The 18,902-nt window shown below is 42.4% G+C and overlaps 1 protein-coding gene across 1 annotated transcript in view; it reads left to right on the top strand.

The window, feature by feature from the left end:
- The window catches only part of BRCA2 (BRCA2 DNA repair associated), a 121,484-nt gene extending 104,144 nt beyond the window's left edge, over positions 1 to 17,340 (top strand). The window contains exons 20-26 of the mRNA XM_073613344.1: positions 1,616 to 1,740; positions 3,712 to 3,913; positions 4,649 to 4,815; positions 10,516 to 10,654; positions 10,770 to 11,026; positions 15,052 to 15,180; positions 16,037 to 17,340. Coding sequence (XP_073469445.1) covers positions 1,616 to 1,740; positions 3,712 to 3,913; positions 4,649 to 4,815; positions 10,516 to 10,654; positions 10,770 to 11,026; positions 15,052 to 15,180; positions 16,037 to 16,552 — 1,535 coding nt within the window. The 3' untranslated portion in view covers positions 16,553 to 17,340. The remainder of the gene's footprint in view (positions 1 to 1,615; positions 1,741 to 3,711; positions 3,914 to 4,648; positions 4,816 to 10,515; positions 10,655 to 10,769; positions 11,027 to 15,051; positions 15,181 to 16,036) is intronic.
- Positions 17,341 to 18,902: the final 1,562 nt, after the last annotated feature.

Below are 18,902 nucleotides of genomic sequence, written 5' to 3'. Positions count from 1 at the left end.
AAAAAAACACATTTTTCTTAGTTTCTGTTATAAAATTTTGCAAACAAATTCTTCATAACTTTAGACCAAAATGTATTCTGCTACATTTCTTTGGTAAAAAATAACCCAAATTTGTGTATATTATTTAGTCTTTTTGAAACTTATGGATTCTACAAACTATGTATATATTTTAAAACTGATGAATCCTGGTGTACTGAAGGCCTATCTCATTTCTTGAGGCCAGAACAGTACAAATACCCCCCCATAACCCTTTTTGGAAAGTCGACAGTTTTTCGTAAGAATGGCAAGTATTTTGAAGTTGTAATTTTTTTTCACATTTGTCACCGGTGCATTACAGCGTCATATGAGTGGTGTGGCGGTGATCAGGGATACTGACTAATGACAGTATGTAAAAAAATAAAATAAATAATAAAAATGTAAATTTTTGTATTCAATTTCTTAATTTTTTTTTTTTTTTTTAACCATTTATTTTAATTTGTTTTTTACATACTCTCATCAAAGTAGTTCAGTGTCGCCATACTGTTAGGGTGGGTAATCGGGGATTTTTTTTTTCACACTTTCATCACAGTAACAGCAATCATTTGAACTGTCATGGGTGGCTTTCATTCATGACTCATTGTTTACTATTGTGATGCTGTGCTTGGCACACAGCTATCACATGGTACAGAGTGCTGTGTTGGACCGGGTACCATGTGATCACTGATGACCAATCACGGATCACACACACCGTAGTAAACAATGATATCACAAATGGTTTCCATTCATGACTATTTTTTACCCTGTGTCATGTGATCACACAGCTATCATGTGGTATCCAGGCTGTTCAGGGAGTGCACCAGTGTGCATGTGCACCGCTCTGTACAGGTACATTGTAGTACCTGGCTGTGCCGCCCGCTAGCAGTATCTGTACTGTTTATGGGCTGCAAGAGGTTAAAGGGGTTGTAAACTCAGACATGAAATATAAATGGAGCACATCCCTCTATAGTGTGTATTTTTATCAGTCCAGAGCACAAAGTTTAATTTCTGTCTGTTGCCCCGTTCCTCTGCTATCGGCATATGTCACGACTGACAAGTTTTCTTCACACCAAGAGAAAAAAAGGTGATGGGGATTTCCAGCACACAGCCTGTGATTGACCGCTTCAGCTTTGTTCCTATGTGAAGGGGGGTGTGCCTCTTTCATCCAATCAGCTCTGAAAACTATCTTCTCTGAGCTCTGCTGAGTATAATTTCAGCTCTCCTCCCCCAGTTTTCTCACAGCTCAGACCAGCTTTAGAAATTCAGCATTTTGAATGGATGAAGAGAAGACTGCAGATAAATGGGTACAAATTGTGTAGGAGGATTTTTTTTCATCTATGTGTATCACCTTACACACATTAAACTGGGCTTGTTCTGTGACTTTTAAGACATTTTGCTGTTATCCAAGCCATGTCTTTAGTTCTGCTTGTTCTTAGGTGTGTAGCAAAACATCTCCAACATTACAGAACAAGTACAGTTGAATGTGAATAACCACAGCGAACAAAACCATAATCTGAAATAAGACAAATGAGAACTTTTACAGACGTATGTATGCTGTGGATTACAAAGTACAAGTTTATATGTATTTTACTTTCTTTAGCATGCGAAAGGAAAGCAAAAGGTACAAAGCGCAATTCTTTAAGTGTAACCCAAATTGCTGCGCTTCAGGATGGTGCAGAGATCTATGAGGCCCTTCAGAATGAACCTGATCCAGGATACTTAGAGGTATGATTGCAGAGATGCATATTTCCACATGGAGCTGTCTGCTTTGTAAAAAGAAACTATTTCCAATAGCTGTAGTGCAGTAAAGGCTGGGCAACATGAAATGTGACCAGTCCACATAACTATTACACTTACTGTGCGCTTTTCTATTGTCTGGTTGTGTTCTCTGTTTTTTTTTTTTTTAAAATACAATTTTTTTAGTTTTTTTTTTTTTTGTAAACTAACTGCTTAACTAGAGCCATTTTTTAGTTTTTGCAAAAATGTTATTAATATCTCATTGGCATTAATAATCTCTTATTGGCATTTCTTTAACAGTTTTGGCTTTCTCCCATAGTCCAAAGATTGAGGGAAATCTATACTAACAGAATATTACATTCTGACTATGCTAGTTGCCTGGCTGTCATGCTAATCAAAAGGCCTAAGTACTTTGTCACCAGAGTGGAATAAGTATGCAGATAATATCTATCTAATCTACATGCATGTTTTGGATCAGCATTTAAAAGTTTTTAATCCAGAGGCAGCCAGGAAATAGTATTATTTTGAAGGAGTTCAGCAATGGCTGCCGCATGTGCGTGTGTTTTTTTTTTTTTTTTTTCCCCCTGTGTCTATAGACATTAGATGAGTCTCCTGATCAGTCTTTCTCACTTGACATGGATGAAGTACCTTCAGGCTTTGCCTGCCTAGGCTTATTTGGGCAAAATTAGGCTAGTAAACCTTGCCTGATTATTATTTGCTTTTCCTGCCTGTACCAGCGCTGCAGGTGTCTGTAAAGAGATTCTCAATAGGCCTCAACATGAACACTTAAGTGCTAGGGATGTGCTGAAGATGGTCTGACCACCTTCTAATGTCCTATGGAAGTGTGTTTCTTAACCTTTTCGCAGGCAACTTTTAGAATTGTGGACACTCATTAGGAGTGTCCAAGCATGCGCTTTTTTTTTTTTTTGCATGTTCTTACGCACTGCGTTTTTCAACGGGATGCCATATGCTTGTGAAACACGCAAAATAGGTGCCAGCATGATTTTTTAAGTGCATTCATATTTGCTAGATGTGTGGGTGTACCATTAAGAATTAATGGCACCTGCACAAATCTGCAAAAGGCAGTGCGCAAAAATGTGCAATCAAACAAGCCCTAAAATGTAGTTTGTGAGGAGGAGTTGGGTGGTCAGTAGTTTGTAACGCAGAGTTCAGAGTCCTGTAGCGAAATAACTCTGCCTTACAAACTACTGAACTCTCCATTCAACACCGGGCTCAGATTTCAGTGGTTTGTAAGGCAGAGTTAGTTCGCTACAGGACTCTGAACTCATAAAATTGGTAAATTAATGGACTCTGTGTTACAAACTACCTAACTCTGAAGTTGTGTGGTCACAGAGGTGTGAAACCTCTGTGAAATGTCAGGGTGCATGGCCAGAGCAGTGGTGTCTGAGGCCATACACAGCCATATCCACATCTGAAGCACTGGGTCTAACCAACTACTAGTCTGGAGAGTATTGTGGTGGAGCAGAAAAAATTCAGAGGTTTTCATAAGAGTGGTCAGTGAATTATTGGATGATAGTGTGACTTGGGACCAGAATCTAGCAAGTTTTGGCCATGACCAGAGGTTATGGAGGATATCCCCGGGACCCTGTCCACATCTCCTCCATCAAGAAGGGGATGCATCTGGAAAGAATCATTGAAGTGACTGGGGCGTCCAGGATCAACGTGTTCGGATCTTAAAACTAGACTCTTGGTATTTATTACAAATACATGATTTGGTAGACAGAGATAATATCCTCTTCCTCTCTGTAGGGACAAAACGTAAGGTCCAGTTGAGGCAGTTTTTAGACTTTTTGACATGGCACCCCGGCTGAGAAAGGCAGGTAAATGGTCATATATTCTGAAAGGATAGTTGGCTTTTTAAGGCTCTTTCCTAAATAAAATTTGCCTCACTAGGTTGTAGTGTGTTAATTCATTTATAATAATTTCTTCTGATTTCAGTCATGTATGAGCAGTGAACAACTGCGTGTCCTGAATCATTACAGACAGTTTATTAATGATAAGAAACAAGCTCTAATCCAGGCAGAATTCAGGAAAGCCATTGAATCTACTGAGCAAGGGTCTGGAGGGTGCACAAGAAGAGAGGTGACGCCTGTATGGAAAATGCGGATTGTGGATTACAAGGAGCAAGATCCAACTTCAGGTCAGCTTAAACACAGGACTTGTTTATTTTACATGTATATGATATAATATAGTCCTATTTATTTGATAAAAATAACCTTTTTGGTAAATGGTGTAACGGTTAAAACTTATTATGCTCTCTACATAGTGTAGCTGATGTGCATGTGCTTTTAGTAAGTCGTTTTAAGCCAGGAACCCCTAAAACACACTTAGTGTCATTCATCAGTGTTGGAAACAGTAACTGCCTTCATAACAACCCAGCAATCAATCAAGTTTCCTGCTCATAGTACAGCACAGACTTCATCCTGTCTTCTGTGCTCATAGGCATATAGAGGCGTCTCCTGCACCTTGATCCCATCCTGGCAGGCATACAGTAAAGGGACTGTGCAATAATTAGCTCTGATCTGTGATTTATATCTCAGCTGTGTCTTTTACTTTACTTGTAAGTTTGATGATGAATGCTTTGGAGGTATTTTAGTGTAGAACAGGTCCTGCTATTCAGATCTATAAGGGTATAAGTAGGATTACATTTATGCATATGGAATGCTACTGGAACAGTTAATTAAGAAATGTCAATTTGGAATTGTGGATTTCCCAGAATAGTACGGTGGTTATATAAGATTCCCCTGTGTAGGAAAACTTTGTTGTGAATGTGGAACTGAAAGTAAGAATCTGTATGCAGGCCTTAGTTATTAAGGTGCCTCAATCGAGGCAGTCCTATCTCTAAAATATTTATTTTCACCTCTCCTTTCAATAGCCTATATACTCAACATATGGCGCCCTTTACCTGATGTAGTCTCCCTTCTAAAAGAAGGATGTCGCTTCAAGATATATCAGTTGGCCACTTCCCACTCAAAATGCAAAGCAGACACTGCAGCTGTACAGCTAACCGCTACGAAGAAGACGCAGTTCCAGCAGCTGCAGGTGAGATTTACTAACAGAGGGGTATGTACTCTAGGTGTGTTAGGCCTCATGTCCATTCTAGACTTTCATCTATTGTTAGTCTCTGCACTTCTATCCCTGTACTGTTGCTATTGACATAGGTTAACTAAACTAAGAGAGTGGCACTGTGGCTGAGTAACTCTACAGTATGTAAACATGTGCTCAGTGGATTGTTCTTTATCTGCTGGATGTGGGTATCCTAATGCATAGATACTGTTAGAGCCAAAAAGACTTAAGCTGGTTGTACAGTGTGAATTTTGTCTGGTTCCTGATGAAAAGGCCGCATTGGTGGGTGACCTTTTTGGCTCCTTCCTGTCTGACATTGTTTGAAAATTGTGGAACAGCAGCTGCAATCAGTTAGATGCAACCGCATGTTTGGGTATTTTGACTGCTGGTGAGGCTTGCATATTTATAACCCAATTTAGTACATGAACTGAAAAAGTTGAGTCCCGAAACAAAAAAGTCTGTATAGTTACCCTTGCAGCTATTTTCTTGATCAATTAAAATTACCCTTGCTTTTGCATTGAAATGCAGAGCTGCACAGATACCCATGGTTCAAGAGGATCTTCCCCGGCCTATGGGAAAACTAAAAGTCAGCAGCTACAAGTACTGTAGCTACTGACCTTTAAGAAATGCATACAGACCACAGGCGAAGGGGAAGACAATGTGTTTTTTTGGTGAAAATACATTATTCGTTTGTTTCTTTTTGGTTTTCTTGGGGGGGGGGGGGGTTTGAATTCTTGTTGCATTTAGACCAGTGAAGCCAGGTTTGTTAGTGTCGGGAGACCCCCCATTTGAAGAGAGGGGGTTGCACATAACATTAAGTGAATATTCATTAGCAGAGACAGCAAACATACAACCAGTCTATGGACATGATACAAGAAATGGTCAGAGATTGTGGACATAATATAATATTCTGCTGTAGCCAATGACAGGACGACTTGGCTTTGTGTTTTGGATCATTGTCATGTTGGAATGTCCAAGTATGTCCCATGCGCAGCATCCTGGCTGATGAATGCAAATGTTCCTTTTTTTTAATTGTATTTTTGTATTTTTTGATAACATACTGCATTCATCTTGCCATCAATTTTGACCAAATTTCCTGTGCCTTTGTAGCTCACACATCCCCAAAACATCAGCGATCCACCTCCATGTGTTAAACAGTAGGAATGGTGTACCATTCATCATAGGCCTTGTTGACACCTCTCCAAATGTAGCGTTTTGTGGCCAAAAAGCTCAATTTTGCTCTCATCACTCCAAATGACTTTGTGCCCGAAGGTTTGAGGCTTGTCTCTGTGCTGTTTGGCGTATTGTAAGCGAGATACTTTGTGGCATTTGCATAGTAATGGCTTTCTTCTGGCGACTTGACCATGCAGTCCATCTTTCTTCAAGTGCCTCCTTAGGCCTCATGTACACTGAGGCTGTTAAACGGACGTTCAGAGGCAGTTGGATGTTTTTTTCAACTGCCCCTGAACTCATTCAATGTTATCCTATGTGACCATGTACACAGTCCCGTTTATTGCCGTTTTTAGGCGTTTAACAGCCTTCTTTGAAGGCAAAAAAATGAGTTCAGACTCCAAGATTTCCACGTTTCAGACGCGAAACGCGGGTACCGGCGTTTAGCCGCATTTTAGTTTATAAGCGTTTTTAAAAGTGCCCTATTTTTTTTACATTAAAAATTTCAAAAATGATGGCAAATGATGAAAAACCATTAAAAAAATTTTTTATATACCCTAATGAGCCCTTGATCCAATCCAATACACCACTAGCATTGCTGTTATCCGAAGTATATTTGGAATTTGACCCATATGTTGTTTGATTTGAACAAGCAACTTGTGGCAACTGACAATCCACAACTTGTGGCAAGTAGACAATCTGTAACGTGTGGCAGGTGATGTGGAAAGTGGACAATCCACAACTTGTCGCAGGTGATGTGGCAAATGACAATCTGCAACTTGTGACAGGTAACATGACAATCCGCAACTTGTGGCAGGTGACGTGGCAAGTGACAATCAGCAACATGTGGCAGGTGACGTGGACAATCCGCAACTTGTGGCAGGTGACGTGGCAAATAATCCGCAACTTGTGGCAGGTGACGTGGCAAGTGGACAATCTGCAACTTGTGGCAGGTGATGTGGCAAATGACAATCCGCAACTTGTGGCAGGTGACGTGGCAAGTGACAATCCGCAACTTGTGGCCGGTGATGTGGCAAGTGGACAATCCACAACTTGTGGCCGGTGATGTGGCAAGTGGACAATCCACAACTTGTGGCCGGTGATGTGGCAAGTGGACAATCCACAACTTGTGGCCGGTGATGTGGCAAGTGGACAATCCACAACTTGTGGCCGGTGATGTGGCAAGTGGACAATCCACAACTTGTGGCCGGTGATGTGGCAAGTGGACAATCCACAACTTGTGGCCGGTGATGTGGCAAGTGGACAATCCACAACTTGTGGCCGGTGATGTGGCAAGTGGACAATCCACAACTTGTGGGTGATGTGGCAAGTGGACAATCCACAACTTGTGGCAAGTGACAATCCGCAACTTGTGGCCGGTGATGTGGCAAGTGGACAATCTGCAACCTGTGGCAGGTGACGTGGCAAATGACAATCCGCAACTTGTGGCAGGTGACATGGCAAGTGGACAGTCTGCAAATTGTGGCAGGTGAGGTGGCAAGTGACAGTCCGCAACATGTGGCAGGTGATGTGGCAAATGACAATCTGCAACTTTTGGCAGGTGACGTGGCAAGTGGACAATCCACAATCCTGTGCCCATCAGTGCAGCCTCACCTGTGTCCAACAATGCAGCCTGCCCGTGCCCACCAATGCAGCCTGCTCGTGCCCACCATTGAGCCTACCTCTGCAGGGGAAGAGAGGAGAGGAAGAGGATTGCTGGCCGGATGATCAGGGCGCCGAGGAATATCACTGAAACAAGCTTTCATTATAATTGTTGTGTCTTCCTGCCGCTCGCCATCACAGCCCTGCCTCCTGGCAGGGGAACTTTGATACACGTCACACATCCTGGGTGATCTGTCTATCAATGTCTCGGGACCTGGAGGCGGGGCTGTATGTGACAGCGAGTGCGGGGAACACACAGCAATTGAAATTAAAGTAGGCGAGTGGAAAATTTGAGGGCTGGGCTTATGGTTGTGCCATTTGATTTTGACAGAGAGATCAGGGGAAAAAAATAAGTGGGGTTTTGGATGGATTAAGTTTGAGGAAGTGGTGTGACATGTAAAATGATATATCTAGCAGTAAATTGGTGATACGTGAGGAGACTGAAGGAATGAGCTGAGGGGTAGAGAAATAGATTTGGGTATCGTCAGCGTTGAGGTGGTATTGGAAGCCATGGGAGGTTATCAGCTGACCCAGGGAGGAGGTGTAGATTGAAAATAGGAGAGGTCCAAGTACAGAACCTTGGGGAACCCCCAACAGAGAAAGGAAGAGGAGAGGAGGAAGTAGAATTGTAAGCAATGCTAAAGGTGCAGTTGTATAAGTAGGAAGAGAACCAGCGAGTAGTACAGTCACAGAAACCAAAGGCGTGGAGTTTTTTGAGGAGGAGGGGGTGGTCAACCGTATCAAAGGCAGCAGAGAGGTCTAGGAGTAGTAGTACAGTATAGTGTCCGTCGGTTTTGGCTGTTAGTAGATCGTTCCCCAATGACTCTAAACCCCATCACAAGATTGTGGACTGGTGGACCTTCTCATTTTTCTCTATCCTGGTGGGACTTGATGATGGATACAAGCCTGGTGGGCTGGGGTTGAGTTCTGGACAATCCATTCAGGGCAGAGCTTCATGTTCCTGCACTGTCCACCATCCATATTCCAGATGGATTTCCTCAGCCATCAACAACTGTCTTCGTGGGCATTGGCTCTTCGCTCAGAGGTGTTCAAGGAGCTCTCCCCATGCTGGGAAACCACAGATGTAGATCTTCTGGCATCCAGATTCAGTGTGAAAGTGGACAAGTTTGTTTTCAGGACCAGGGATGCTCAAATGTTCACGGTGGATGCTCCAAGACTCCTTAATCCTATGCCTTTCCACCATTACATTGTCTACCTCGTCTGCTTTGCAGAATTTTGAGTGGAAGGAATTCACCCCGACCTAACCCAGGGTACTCCAACATTGTGAACATGTTGGCAAACAACCCTTGGACCCTTCCGGATCAACCTGACCTATTTTCTAAAGGTCAAGTCTTTGCATGGCTGTTGAGGCCAGTGTATTGAGAGACAGAGGAGTCTCTGATTTGGACATTCCTACCCTGCTGAAGGCTAGAAAGGCGACCTCAAGGAAGATTTAGCACAGAACTCTTATTTTATTTGGCGTGAGGTTAGGGGTTTTCATTCTTGCAAATATGTTATGGGTCACATCCTGATTTTTCCCTAGTCTGGAGTCAATCTGGGACTAGCCTTGAGTATGATCAAGGGTAAGAGTTTGGCCTTGGTGGTCCTTTTTCAGAGACTGCTACATATTCTTTGGTGTGTTTCTTCGTGCAAGGTGTCACACGTATCAAGACTCTGTGGGACCTTGATACTTTCTGTAATGCAGAAATCTCCATTTGAACTCCAGAATATTTATTCAGTCCTTCTGACTTTTTTTTCTATGGTTTGCCATGACTTTGGCTCAAAGAGATTTCAAATTGGCTGCTTTTTCCTATACGGAACTGTTTCTGGTGCTCCACTGTGACAAGGTGGTTCCATGGCCTCAGCCGTCCTTTTTTCCCTTAAGTGGTTTCTTTATTCCATCTCAACCAGGACATCGTCTTGCTGTCCAAATCCTCAGATGCCTGGGGGCAAGGCTGTTCAGACCTTCAATGTGGTTTGTGCTATCAGGTGTTACCTGAAATGGACTGCTGCAATTTATCTTTCCGATTCCCTCTTTGTGCATCCCGAGGGCCAAAGAAGGGTCACGCAGCTTCTAAGTCTACCGTTTCTTGATGGATCAGTCAGCATATTTCTCAAGCTTATTGGCTGAAAAGTAAAGTTCCATAGTTTTCAGTGACCACTCATTCTGCCAGGAGTATTTGTACTTCCTGGGCTATTAATCATCAGGCTTCGGTACCTTTTAAGTTTGTAAGTCATACTTTTACAAAGCTTTAGGCTGGGTTCACACCATCGCCGAATCCGTTGCACAGCAGGGGTCCGGTGCGTGCTGGTTCACCGTTTCAGGTCCGATTTCAGCCCGACTCTTGGGCTGAATTCGGACCTGAAACGGACCAAAAAAAGCACACTTTTTCCAGCAAATCGCACCGGACCTGCTGCAGAGATATGTGAACTGGCTCCATAGAGAGCCAGTCACATTCTCCTGCTATGTGAATTGGATACGGGGAAAATCCACATCCAATTCGCATTGGTGTGAACCCAGCCTTACAAAGGGGATGTTTGAGTCACCTCGGCGGTTGCAGATTTTGCAGGTTGCTGCCTGATTATGACTTCATGTGTGACCGTGCTCTTGGTACTGCTTTGCTACAAACTGAGGCTTGCTGGTAGTGGGAGGGATTACCCTGGGCTGGCCTGCAGTTTTTTTTTTAATGGACTCCAAGAAAAAGATTTTATTGTTAGTTCAAAAATACTATTGGCTTTTCAGATGACAAAGTTTGTTTGGTAGAAATGCTGTTTTATTTAAATATAGTGATTTTTTTTTTTTTTTAAATGGCCAGAGATAATTTATCAGTGTGTATTTGTCAGCCCTCACAGGATATCCTGGAACAGATTTACACAGAGAGGCAAGTGACCGACTTCAGCCAGCTTGTGGAGCCCAATTTTAAAACTGGGTATGGTGAAGTCGACATTGTGGGCTTGGTGATATCCATACACCAAAAAATAGGTAAGAACCAAAGATTGGAAACACTTGAAAAAAACTGACGCATTGAAAATGCACAGATGTGGAATGCCAGATAAAGCAGAAAGTGTTTCATATGTGATAAATTTGTGTTTTCCAGGTGCTGCTCCTATTGTGTACTTGTCTGATGAAGCCCATGACATTGTAGTCGTTAAGTTCTGGACAGACCTGTCCCAGCTCTCCCTGGAGGAACTTGCAAAACCTGGTACTTTCATTGCAGCCAGTAACCTGCGCTGGAGATCAGAATATACTGTTGGAATTCCCATAGTGTCTTTTGGAGATCTGTCCTATATTGCTGCTAACCCCAAAGAGCAACATTTACAAAAGGCTATTCAGAAACTTCGCCAGTCTGTCCAGGTACCACTTCTGACAAAAAGCGACTGTTTGTAACACAAATATAGAGCAACATAGTGAAGGCTGTAGGATCTATTCAGAAGTCTATTATGTCAAGTTCACTTGACAATTTGCTGCCTGCGATCTTTATATTAACCATTCAAGGTCCGCCCACCTGTGCGCCAGATCACGTATATATGCGTATCCAACACTTCCGGTTAGGGGGCGCGCATGTGCGCTGCCGGCTCGCTTCCATTGTGATTGCACACAGCGGAAGCCAATCGGAAGGTGCACGCTACCCAATGTCCTCCGGCACCCGCCGATCGTTGAGCAGAGACACAGAACTGCGATCTGATTATGTTTATAAAGCAGACCGCCGCTTTGACAGGAGAAAAGCGGTGAAACTTTTGTCACTGCAAAGCAGGGAATACATTCCATCTCTTTCCCTAGTAAAAGCACCTCACACAGTATAGTAAAACACTGGCTAGGCACACAGTTAATCTTTTGATTGCCCTAGATGTTAATCCCTTCCCAGCCAGTGTCGTTCGTATAGTGACAGCGCATATTTTTAGCACTGATTACTGCATTAGTGTCATTGGTCCCCAAAAAAGTGTTAATGTCCGCTGCAATATCGCAGTCTCGCTATAAGTCGCTGATCGCCGCCATTACTAGTAAAAATAAAAATATCACATAGTTTGTAGACGCTATAACTTTTGCTCAAACCATTCAATAAAAGCTTATTAGGATTTTTTTTTACCAAAAATATGTAGCAGAATACATATTGGCCTAAAATTATATGAAGAAATTTGATTTTTTTCAATTTTTTCTTATTGGGTATGTTTTACAGCAGAAAGTTAAAAAAAATATATATATTTTTTTTAGAGTTGTTGGTATTTCTTTGTTTATAGCGCAAAAAATAAAAAACGCAGAGGTAATCAAATACCACCCAAAGAAAGCTATATTTGTGAGAAAAGGGACATAAATATTTGGGTACAGTGTTCCACGACTGCTCAGTTGTCAGTTAAAGTAACGCTGTATCGCAAAAAATTGCTTGGTTATGGAGGGGGGCGGCATGGTCTTCAGGAGGTCAAGTGGTTAACATTCCTCAAAACAATACCCATGTGCTGAGGTAACAATCTACCTTTTTATTTTGGAACTAGGAGTCCACAACAGTCAGTGACAGTGCTGGTCTCCCACAATTTAACTGAAACCACAATGTTTCAAGATCATGTGATAACATGGGTTTATTAACATAACAAACCTAGCAGCTCATTGGTCATTGTATTGGTACAGAGAGATGCGCAATGGCAGTCAAAGTTGGCAGGCTGCAGCTGTTAATAGGAAATATACAGACCCTTAAAGTTGTTCTAAGCTAATTAGTGTAAATTGCATGGGAATTAAAGTTTTTTTCCTGAGGAAAATTGGATAAGGTTTTAATCAGATTACCCAACGCATACAGGCAGTGCTAAATTTAATGTGGACATCTAGGTGTCAATGACTTGATCTTTACTTCCAGCTATGTAGGCAGCTAATGTTCTATGGAATCCTCCTCTACTCATCTCACCCTTTCCACTTCCTTAGCTCTTTGGTCACACAGACCAGCAGTCACAATAACCACTTCAGCCTCAGAAGATTTTACCCCCTTACTGACCAGAGCATTTTTTTGCAATGCGGCACTGTGTCGCTTTAACTGACAATTGCGCGGTCGTGCAACGTTGTACCCAAACAAAATTGATGTTGTTTTTTTCCCCACAAATAGAGCTTTCTTTTGGTGGTATTTGATCACCTCTGCGTTTTTTATTTTTTGCACACTAAACAAAAAAAGAGCGTCAATTTTGAAAAAAAGCATAATTATTTACTTTTTGCTATAATAAATATCCCCCAAAAATATATTTAAAAAAAACAATTTTTTTCCTCAGTTTAGGCCGATATGTATTCTTCTACATATTTTTGGTAAATTGATTGGTTTGCACAAAAGTTATAGGTTCTAGAAAATAGGGGATAGTTTTATGGCATTTTTATTAATTTTTTTTTTAGTAATGGCGGCGATCTGCGATTTTTATCATGACTGCGACATTATGGCGGACACATCGGGCACTATTTTGGGACCATTGTCATTTATACAGCGATCGGTGCTATAAAAATGCACTGATTACTGTGTAAATGATACTGGCAGGGAAGGGCTTAAACACTAGGGGGTGATCAAGGGATTAAGTGTGTCCTAGGAAGTGATTCTAACTGTAGGGGGGATGGGCTACCTAGGACATGACAGCGATCACTGCTCCCGATGACAGGGAGCAGTAGATCTGTCTTGCCACTGGGCAGAACGGGGAAATGCCTTGTTTACATAGGCATCTCCCGTTCTACCTCTCCACACCGCAATCACGGGTCGCTGGCAAACATTGAGTTCCCGGGACCCGCGGGCACGCTCCCCTGGCGTGAGCGCACCTGATAGGCGGTAAATTTAAAGGGACATACCTATAGGCCCATTTGCCTGCCTGTGCCATTCTCCCGATGTATGTCTGTGTGCAGCGGACGGCAAGCGGTTAAAGAATTATAAACGTTTCTTTCTTATGCCATTTTCTTACATGAAGCAGATAAACTCTTCTTCTTGATGCTCCCACTTAAATACGTTGCTCCCACTTATATGCGTTCTTTTCCTTAATGCTCTCTTGCAAATAGAACCGAGAGACTTACATTAAAAGAGATGTATGGGAATCAGTGTTTTTGCAGATTTATACTTGCCTAGGTGGGTGCAGCACCTGTCCCCCACACTGAGAAACAAGCGATCGAACACTGCCGATCGCTTGGTTCTCACAGCTCCCTGAGCAGAGAGCTGCAAACTCTCAGTCTCCGCTTTCCGCTCTGTCCCCTCCTCTTTCATTGGAGTGCTGAGCTGTGGAGGGGGTGGAAACGGCCGGCCCAGGCTCTCAGCGGCTGAGAGCCTGAGCTGGGCGTCTGTCCGGGGATCAAGCAGATCCCGAATCCGCGGTCGTGATGACGCGGTGCCTGGACCGACCCTATGACGTCAGCTGAGAGCAGACTTCTGCCTGCTCTCTGCTGAAAACGGGTCACAGGAGTGCAGAACGAACTGCACTCCTGTGATCCATAGTAGAACCAAATGGGCTGTTATTAGACATAGTACAGTTCAATATGTTTTCCAATTTGTCCTCAAGTCCTATACGTACACAAATGAAGTCTTTTCACTTGTCTCTGCAACAAGATGTTTCCGCCTCTGTGGATCTTCTTAAAACAAGAACAGTTTTTGATAATATGGAATGTGTTTAGGAATAAATACATACACTATATTGGCAAAAGTATTGGGACACCTGCCTTTACACACACATGAACTTTAATGGCATCCCAGTCTTAGTCTGTAGGATTCAATATTGAGTTGGCCCACCTTATGCAGCTATAAAAGCTTCAAAACCCTACGGGCTAAGACTGGGATGCCATTAAAGTGCATGTAAAGGCAGGTGTCACAATACTTTTGACAATATAGTGTATTTTCAACATGAATCTATTGTTCCTGATCTTTACTTATTAGAATTGGCGTCCTTTGTCCCTTGTATTTCAATGTATGCATAATTTAATTCACAGGCTTTTGATGAAGGAAAATCGTAGGCTCCGATGGTAAATGTGTCTGTCCTGGTAGCTACTTTGCGAGTAGAACAGGAAGTAAAGAGGTCAAATAAAAGTTTATTTGGCACTTGATGCAGTTATGCAATCTTTGCACTCCTACTGTGTAGTGAAATTTCCATAAGAATATATAGTGACTCAGGTCACTAAAGTGCTGGCCACCACCACCAAAGTGATGGAGAGCTGAACACTAGGCAGAGATTGAATCCTGTCCCACTCTACCCATGAAGAAATTGATTTGGGGCAGTAATTGTGTAATTGTTTAAAATTCAGTAAAACAGTGAGGCTGTCTTGATAAGCATACAGCTGATCTAGTGCTAAAGAGACATCCATAAAATTTGATTGGCTTTATTCTGCACTCAAGGTAAAACGGTTATCACCCTGCTAACCTGATCATACTCTGTACACAGGCTATCCAGAAGTTCCACCATGAAGCAGAGATGAAACTGTTCAACATTCTGAGAGTCCCCCATCCCGAGGAGAAACCACCTCTAGCTCAGCAGAGTTCAGATTCATATGCTGCAACAACCAAGTTCTCAGTAAGTTCACTGCTTCTTTTCCAACATAGAGCTTGTTCCTCCCAGAACCGTGTACTATTTAGACAGCATTATGAATTAAAGGGGCCAATAGAACAGATTGGTTGGAGAACAGGAACACATGAAATGGTTTCTAAAAGGCAGGCTAGACCAGCCAATAAATCTGGGACTTTGGTGCTTATATACCTGCCTGTCCCAATCATTAAGCACCACTGCTAGCTCTGTGATTGGCCTTTTACAGACTCTTAGCAGAGCCATACTGTATTGAATCACAGAAGCATGTATGTGAATGTTCAGAGGTAAAACCTTTGATCAAGGCTACCCTCAGTCAGTTAATATTTAGGAAATAAACCTGATCATTTTAAGCCCCCATTCACACTATGCTTGTGCTTCACGTGTTGGGTAGGTCATTCATTCAATACACTGCCCTAAACTCGTCAAAGAAGCTCATGGCACTTTTGAAATTTGCACCTTTTTTAACCCTGTGTTGTGCATTTTTGATTGTACAAAACATGCTTTTTGCATGACACATTTTCTATTGCAATCATTTTTATTGTTTTTCAAGACAACTATGCACAGCAAAGCAAGAAAGCTTCCATCTGATGTACATTGTGACAGGTTTTATGCACACTCATGCAGTATGTTAAAGTGGATGTTGGCTAACTGGCCTCCACTGTATTAAGTACTATAACATAGTGATGAACATAGTGAAGCAGATGTATGTAAAGTGTGGAATTTGCATCTATCTGTCCCATCATTTCTGAATAACATGAATTGATCAGGCATTAAAAACGTGAATTTTATTTTGATAACTCTGTAGTAAGCAATAAGCTTTGCACCCTAATATTTTCACTTTTAGACACCAGTGGCCAAACTTCGAAGTGCCCAGATGAATCCTCTGAATACCCCTAGCAGGAGTAATACAGTAACCAGCTCTAGTAGTGACATGGACCCAAAGACTTGCAAGAAGATGAAAGGTCTGGACCTCCTTAGCCGGATACCTTCCCCTCCACCGATAACGCCCGTGCGCCCCTTTGTGTCGCCATTATTACAGAGAGCGTTTCGTCCTCCTCGAAGCATGCAGAAAGATGTACAGACAAGTGAACAGCCCATTCTAATAAGTAAAGGGGAATTTGTGGCCGATGAAGAACTGGCCATGATTAATACACAGGCTCTCGTTTCAGGTTTACAGAAAGGGAAAATCCAGCAAAAACCAGAAATGTCAGCTGATGTGCAGACAGAAAAGATCTCTCCTAATCAGTCTGGTAAACCTGATCCTTTAGTTAACAGCAGCCATACAGATAATGATACAGCCACAAAGAAAGAAGACACTGGCCATGGAAAACTCCGCAAAAGAAGAAGACACAAACTTTAAACAATATCTGTTTATTTATACAAATACTGGAAACTGTATATATGTTTAAAATGTTAATACACTGTAAATATATAAAAAAAAAAAAAATTGTGCTGGAATGTAGAATTTTAAAGAAAAAAAACAGATTAAAAAAACTCCAGCAAGTGTACAACAGTGGATTGTCAAGGGGCATGAACACTCCTGTGAGCCTTCCCGCCTGCTGCTTTACATCTAAACTATATGGATGTTTTTAATCTCAAGCAACAGCATCCCCTTTACTGGCAATATCACTGCACTGGCCAACAAGTGGTTAAAGTGTTCCTCAGCAGCAGATTACATTCACCCTGTGTAGTTTAGGACTTGTTCCAGTCCTGGGGCAATTCCTGCAAATGCATGGTGTTAAAAAATTCCCGGTGTCAGGGTCTTTATAATATATAAATTGTTCAGAAATAATTCCATTAATAAAAATACCCCAAATGTCCAAACCAGGGGACGGCAACCCACAGCCCGTCACCGCTAATTGTCGAGCCTGTCGGTGCCTGGGATTAATCCACAGGCACCCGGCCCACGGACATGTTCGCCGCTGTCCTCTATTGGACAGCAGCGAGCGGCTGGTATCAAATGGCTGGATGGAGGCGAGAACTGCTGAAGCGAACTTTTTACATTAAACAGCGGGCGATCGGTTGCTGGGCGATCCCAGCAACACCAGCCTATTGATCTAAAAAGTTAACTTCAGCAGTTCCCGCCCCCATCCAGCCCTGTGATAGCAGCCGCTCGCTGCTGTACTTTACACTTGTGTAATGTAGGAGAGCCTACACAGTGTGTTTTTTTTTGTGTCTGTGGGGTGGGGGGCAGAGGACACTACAGTTGGGGGGGGGGGGATGTGCAGTGACAGAGGACTCTGCTTTCGGCGGCAGAGGAAACCTGCTATGGTGGGAGAGGGGCGGAGGACACTATGGGAGTGATGTGAAGGGGGACAGAGGACAGTGCAATGGGGGGGGACTCTATTAGGGACCCCATCACCCCTGGGGACGGGGCCCTCATCTCCAGACCATGCAGGCTGGTGTCAGCCACCCTTGGGTGCCAGGATGGGGAAGTGGTCAATAAAATCCAAATCCCCAACCACATGCTCCCTCAGGATGAACTGGCTTTGTATTCATGAAGCACCTTAAAGTGAGGTAAACCTGTACTGTTATTATTACTATGTTAGTATTATTATTTTAATTTATTAGCAGATGCATGCGGCCCTCCATGCATTTACATACATTGAATCCGGCCCTTAAGTGGAAAAAGGTTGCGGCCTCTATCAACCTAAAGAAAATACGTGATGGTATTCCATAGGCATTGATATTTTTTTGTAACCTTATTCTTGGAGAGGTATAGGAGCCCTTTCATATCATAAACTTGCCTACTCCACTTTGCAGAAAGTTCAATGTAGGGCTTCTACTGGTCCATCTATTTACCTTTTTCCAAATATATTGCTTTTATCAAGCTTCATTCTGTGCATGTTACCCATAGACACACAAACAATACGCAGGCAGACTTTCACAAAAGTATTTTCGCTCTACATGTCATACCCAAACTATAGTATATAGTGGGGCTGGACTTATTCATTATCAAGTGATTATAAACTTCAGACATGAAAAATGAACAATGTATCCCTCTAGTCTATAGTGTGTACTTGTCTCAATTAGGAGCACTAAAGGTGAGATTTACTAAAACTGGAGCTCAGAATCTGGTGCAGCTGTGCATGACAGCCAGTCAGCTTCTAACTTCAGCTTGTGCAATTAAGCTTTGACAATAAAACCTGGAAGCTGATTGGTTTCTATACACAGCTGCACCAGATTTTGCACTCTCCAGTTTTAATAAATCAACCCCTTGGTGTCATTTCTGTCTGCTGCCTTGTTCCTCTGCTATAAGCATGAGTGACTTCTGACAACTTTTTCCTGACACCAAAAAAAAAATTGGTGACAGGGTCTGTATGAAGAGGGTGTGTCCCTTCCCCACACTGATGAAACTTCAGTTCTCCTCCCCTGCTTTTCAGAGCTGAGAAATACTGTGTAAATTCTGCACTTTGAATGCATGTAGGGAAATACAGTTGTAGATAAACAGGTTCAATTGATGTAGGAGGATTTTTTTAATTTCCGTGTATCACCTGAGGTTAGTCACTTCACTGGGTACATGTAGGGTTCACCCCAACTTGGTTCTTCATGCTTTGTCACTAGTGAAATAAAGGATATTTCACCTGGGTGGGGTGTGTTTCTGTCATTCTGGATGGCTGCTATTTAAGAAAAGAACTGTCTAGGAAAAGTTGCACAAAACACTCAATACACTTGTACAAACAAAATATACGTATTAACAGCGTATAACA

The sequence above is a fragment of the Aquarana catesbeiana genome, linkage group LG02 (assembly GCF_042186555.1).
Source record: "Aquarana catesbeiana isolate 2022-GZ linkage group LG02, ASM4218655v1, whole genome shotgun sequence".
NCBI lineage: Eukaryota > Metazoa > Chordata > Amphibia > Anura > Ranidae > Aquarana > Aquarana catesbeiana.
This window is presented reverse-complemented; position numbering and strand designations above follow the sequence as displayed.